General features: G+C 35.4%; 1 protein-coding gene across 1 annotated transcript in view; it reads right to left on the reverse strand.

Moving 5' to 3' along the window:
* The window catches only part of MGAT4A (mannosyl (alpha-1,3-)-glycoprotein beta-1,4-N-acetylglucosaminyltransferase, isozyme A), a 132,172-nt gene that overhangs the window by 38,783 nt on the left and 87,560 nt on the right, over positions 1–5,829 (reverse strand). The window contains exons 5-6 of the mRNA XM_011956550.1: positions 2,029–2,075; positions 160–273 (exon numbers count right to left, since the gene is read on the reverse strand). Of these exons, the coding sequence (XP_011811940.1) occupies positions 160–273; positions 2,029–2,075 (161 nt within the window). The remainder of the gene's footprint in view (positions 1–159; positions 274–2,028; positions 2,076–5,829) is intronic.

Here is a 5,829-nt window from a genome sequence, read left to right on the forward strand (position 1 = left end):
CTCCACATTATTTCACAAGTGTCCTGGACTTAATGAGACTGACCTAGAAGATTTTACCAAATTCACCTCTAAAATGTTTTCAGCTTCGATAAATAAAAACTACATGTATTAGATGTTTACGCTCATAAGTGCGGAAGGTTTTAAACGGCACGCGCTCACCTTACTCTTTCTTTGGAGTCTCCAAATGTCTCCTTTAGGTTTGTCAAGTCCGGATAGTAGCTTTCAGGGGGTGATATGACTTCCACCAAGCCAGAACTGATTTCTTTAGAAAATCTATTATGAGAAAGGCTAGCTGAGTTAACTTAAGTTCTGTAGGATTTTATTTATCTTAAAGCTCAATACACTGTGTTTAACATAAAACACATCAGTAATCATTTGTAGCAACGTATAATGTTATGGCCACAAGGTGTTCAATGGAGCATCTCCATCATTGATTTCATTTACAGAAAATACAGTTTTTTCTAATAGCAGAAGTTTTTTTTTAAAGTAATGCTTTAAAAACTATAAAATACTGCTCTTATTAAAGTAGCATAGAAATCCTAAGCCAACTGCAGGCATTAACATTCCTAAAATGTAACTGAATTAAAAAAACAAATCAAGGTCTCACAGAAAATAGAAAATTGAAGAAAAACAAGTAAGTATGTATCTTTAAATACATATATTTATGCAAAAACCAAAGTTCTGACATCTTCGAGAAGCTCTGTTTGTGGGTTAGAGACCCCATGTCATTCTCAACCGGTGTTTCTCAACTGGGGGTGACTCTGTCCTTCTGGGAGGACATTTAGCAACGTCTGAAGACGTTTTGGTTGCCACAGCTGTGATCAGCACTACTGACGCCTGGTGGGTGGACATTATGGATCCTGTCCCACATTCTACCATGCACAGGGCAGCCCCCACAACAAAAAATCATCTGGCCCAAAATGTTCACTGGGCTGAGGTTCAGAACCCTTTCTAAAGTTTTTTAATTAGTCTGAACTGACCGAATGGTAATTTATTTTTCATTTGCATTCTCCCTTGATTCATTTTTGCAAATCTCCACAAAATGCTAGTGCGACTGCCTGCCTTTGCACAAATGTTCTTAGTGTTTAACTGTGCTTTTTGTCTGAGCTTGGTTCTCTACACACCGAGGAAGATGTAAATCAACAGAATCCTTGCATAAGCCCACAGACTTGCCCCTGAGTCAGTGGGAAAGGGGTCCAATCATCACTGCTCTGTTCCTTTACTTAAGAAGTCTACGCCATATTGTGTTTCTATAAGGACTTCCAAGAAACTCAGCACTTCAGGAAAATCAAACAAATAGCAATTTAATCCTGAACTACGCATAATTTTTTTAAATATTCAATTTTAACATTTCGATGGACAAGGAGTCACATTATATTAAATGTACGGTTAGCAAACGATTGTTGCTTCTTTTTGGTCTTTTTAAGTAGAAGGTATGTCTTTTAGGGTCAAAAAACAGATACAATTTAATGAAGAAATTCATAGCAAGACTAATTTTATTCCATTATTAAGACTATTAAGGCAATATTATAAAAAATAATATCTGAAACTTACTAAAGCTTTCCCTCTGTTACCTACCATGTGCCTTGCTCATAGTGAACTGCTACTCAATCTTTGCAGAAGAGAACAGATTAAGACATAGTTTAAAATTGAGGTCTGAAATTACTACATAAATATCTACCCTGAGAGCAGAAAAATCTTGCCTGGTAAATACAGTGTGAAAGATTTCATCTCATATGACTCTCTCTGTATTCACTGTCTTCAAGATTAAAGACTGTTATTTAATAGTGTTACATACATAGGACATTCAAGTCTTTTCTATAATGAAATACACCAATTTATCCCATCACATAACTGGATATATATGCACCTACTTTACGACAATATAAAATACCAATCAGAGGTGATCTAGTAAACAATGAACTCCACAGAGAAATGAACTATCAGGGAAGGCATTTTCTTTTAGTAAGAAACCCAAGAGGTAACAGTAACGAAATATTCTTATGTTTATAATTAAGAAGAACTTACTCTTTCTCCAGGTTGGCTACAACACCATGTACATAATCAATATCTGTCTGGGAAAGAAAAAAAATGTATCTACATTCAAGTTTTTATGTTTTTATTTAACTGTTCATACTGAACTCAAAATTAAATGAATGATAAGACATTCATTAAACACATACATTACATTTTTAGACAATCAATTAAATTAGCATTTCTGTATTGTTCTATTGTACTATGGAATGTCACTGAGCACTTGCTGATAAAATAAGCAGATATTGACGTTTTTATTATTTTTAATTGTCTGTGTTGCATTCACTAGGAAAACTGAGCACAAAAACTATTTCTGCTTCTATCAAAACATCCAAACTATACTGAACAGTATTAGTGACAGATGCTGCATGATATGAAGAAAGAGTTTTCTAACTTGGAATCATAAACCCTAAGTTCAAGGTTTGCCTCTGTAGCTACTTAACTGTATGCTCTTAAGTGAGTCATTTCTCTGAGTTTCAATTTCCTATTCTATTAAAAAAGGAAATACCTTAGAGATGATGAGATTAAATGATAAAACTATGTAATAAAAAGCTGCTGTTATTACACTATATTAATATTATTACACTGACACGGAGAACTGAATCAAGAGCACTTCAATCAGTTAGAAATAAACATTTATCAGATCTGTGTATTTTTAAATTATGAACAAGTCAAAATTCTAATACTTCTTATTAATTTTACTTTCTTTTATTTATTCTTTTAATGAATCACATATTCACATTTCACAAACATTTACCGAATGCTTACTCTAGGCCAGGCTGGAACCACTGCAGTGAACAAGTCTAAGCATGGCAGGTATGTTTTAAACAGACATTTTCAACCAAGTTCAGACCTAACCCAGCCTGGAGGGTAGAAGCATCAGAAGAGGCTGCCTGGAAGAGGTGACATTCAACAGTAAGAATTGGCTTGTTCCAGGGCTCTGGCTCCCGGGGGTCTAATAGAGATAAACACCGTTAGCTCTTCTCTTCTAAGAGGTAAACTGAGTCTGTCTCTGATGCTATGTCAAAGACCATGGAATTGGGCCAAAGTGAAAATTCCAGCTTTGCCTCTTACCAGCTGGACAGCCTTGGGAGAGCTGCTAGGCCTCTCTGGGCCTCAGTTCCCTGGTAAATTCGAGAAGACAGGAGAAACCGCTTTCTAGGATAGTTGTAAAGACTGATTAACAGGGTGGAGCACAGGTGACGGGCAAAAGTAAGTAATTATAAAGCATTATTTCTCCAGTGTGTTTCTCCAGACACCATCCTCCTCCTAACTCCAGATCCTTGCCCCTTCAAGGACCCCAGGAAGCCCAAGGGACAACCAGGCCAGGGACATGGCAGGCTGGGTTGCAGGGCCATGGCCACATGTTTAAGCCAGCCAGAGACCTACTGATATGGTTTGGCTGTGCCCCCACCCAAGTCTCATCTTGAACTGCAGCTCCCATAATTCCCATGTGTTGTGGGCGGGACCCTGCGGAGACAGCTGAATCATGGGGGCGGGTTCCCCCACACTGTTCTTGTGATAGTGAGTAAGTCTTACAAGATCTGATGGTTTTTGTGACAGGTTTCCCCTTTCACTTGATTCTCATTTTCTCTCGTCTGTTGCCATGGAAGACATGCCTTTCGCCTTCTGCCATGATTGTGAGGCCTTCCCAGCCATGTGGAACTGTGAGTCCATTTTTCTTTATAAATTACCCAGTCTTGGGTATGTCTTTATCAGCAGCATGAAAATGGACTAATACACCTACCTATCCATTTTAAATACAGCGATAACTCATAAAAATGCTCAATTGTTAAAAGACTCAATGATATATAAAATATCATCTATCTTATAAAGACTGTCAAAATACTTAATACTTGAGAAAAACAAACAAAAAAGGTACAGCTTAATCCTGGAAATTATAAAACCATCAAATTAGAAAACGTTTTTATAACAGGTTTTCTGAAAAAGTATTTTAATTTCTGTAATTGAAAGTAATTCTAATTTTTGTTGTTCAGTCTAACAACTCATGAGTAAGACAGTTTCATGAGACCACATCCTTCAAACTCTTAACAAACTATGGAGACACAATTGGAATATAGCTCAAAGCTCTTTGTACTTCCTCTATAGAAGTCCAAACATTAGTGATTTCTTTTTAAATAAATTATCATTCACAAATTTGACCAATGAGTATTTAACCACTCATCAATCTATAATTTTGAAGAATATGAACAAGCATGGTTTTTATGAACTTCACTGTGTTTAACAACCTGATATTCAATTTGATAAGCATTTAATGAAGGACAATGATTTGTCCACCTAAGGAAACAGGAATACAAAGGTGAATAACACCAGTTCCAGGTCTCTGGCAGGCTGTCCAAGAGGGCAACTAAGAAGAATCAACTTATGTGAACATAGATTTGTTACGTAATGTGTAATGAAATTTACAAAACAAAGTCATCCATGTGTACTACTACACAAAATCCTGTGTTGCCTTTTAGTTAACGTATCTAGTAAAAGATTCACTTAAACAACTGTAATTTGTGTCACTTTACACAAATTACAAATTTAACAAAAGCACTTCAAGGAGGAAAGAAGAACAAATAACAATCCTTCTCAAATTATTTCAAAACTGTGGAAGAGGAGAGAATACTTCCAAACTCTTTTTAATGAGGCCAGTGCCACTCTGACACCAAAGCCATATGAGGACATTACAAGAAAATTATAGGCCAATATTTGTGGTGAACATACACGCAAAAATCCTCAACAAAATAACACATTAAAAGGATTATTCACCATGATCAAGTGGGACTTATCCCTGAGATCCAAGAATGGTCCAACATACACAAATCAATGAATGTGATAACTCACATTAACAAAATAAAGGACAGAAACCATACGATCATCTCATTAGATGCAGAAAATACACTGGACAAAATTCAACATGCTTTCATGATGAGAAAGTTCTCACCAACCTAGGTACAGAAGGAATGCACCTCAACACAAGAAAGCCATATATATGAGAGAACAAGAGCTAATGTTACACTGCGTGGTAAAAAATTAAAGCTTTTCCTTGAATATCTGGAACAAGACAGGGAAGCACACTCTCACCACTTCTATTCAACATAATACTAGAAGTCCCTGACACACTAATTAGCCAAGAGAAAGAAATAAAAGGTATCTAAATAGAAAAAGAAGAAGTGAAATTGTCACTGTTTGCTGATGACATGATCAACTGACACAGAAAACCCTAACGTTTCCACTAAAAAACTGTTAGAAGTAATAAATACAATAAAGTTGTGGATACAAAATCAATATACAAACATCAGTAACATTTCTATATACTAACAATGAACTATCTGAAAAAGAAATCAAGAGAACAATCCCATGTAGTATAGCTACCAAAGAAAATACTTAGGAAAAAATTTAACCAAGGAAGTGAAAGAACTAGACACCAAAAATTATAAAACGTTGATGAAATAATTTGAAGAACACACAAATAAATAGAAAGATATCTTGTGTTCATGGATTGGAAGAATTAATATCATTTAAATGTCCATATTACCCAAAGTGATCTACAGATTCAATGTAATCCCTGTCAAAAAATTTAATGACATTTTTCTCAGAAATGGGAAAAAATCCTAAAATTCATATATAACCACACACACACACACACACACACACAACAAATAGCCAAGTTAATCATGAGGAAAAACAATAAAGCTGATGGCAACACACCTTATTATTTCAAACTATACTATGAAGCTACAGTAGTGTAAACAGTATGGTATTGATTTTTTTTTTTTTTTTTTTTTT

This window comes from Colobus angolensis, unplaced genomic scaffold (assembly GCF_000951035.1).
Source record: "Colobus angolensis palliatus isolate OR3802 unplaced genomic scaffold, Cang.pa_1.0 Scaffold42, whole genome shotgun sequence".
Lineage (NCBI taxonomy): Eukaryota > Metazoa > Chordata > Mammalia > Primates > Cercopithecidae > Colobus > Colobus angolensis.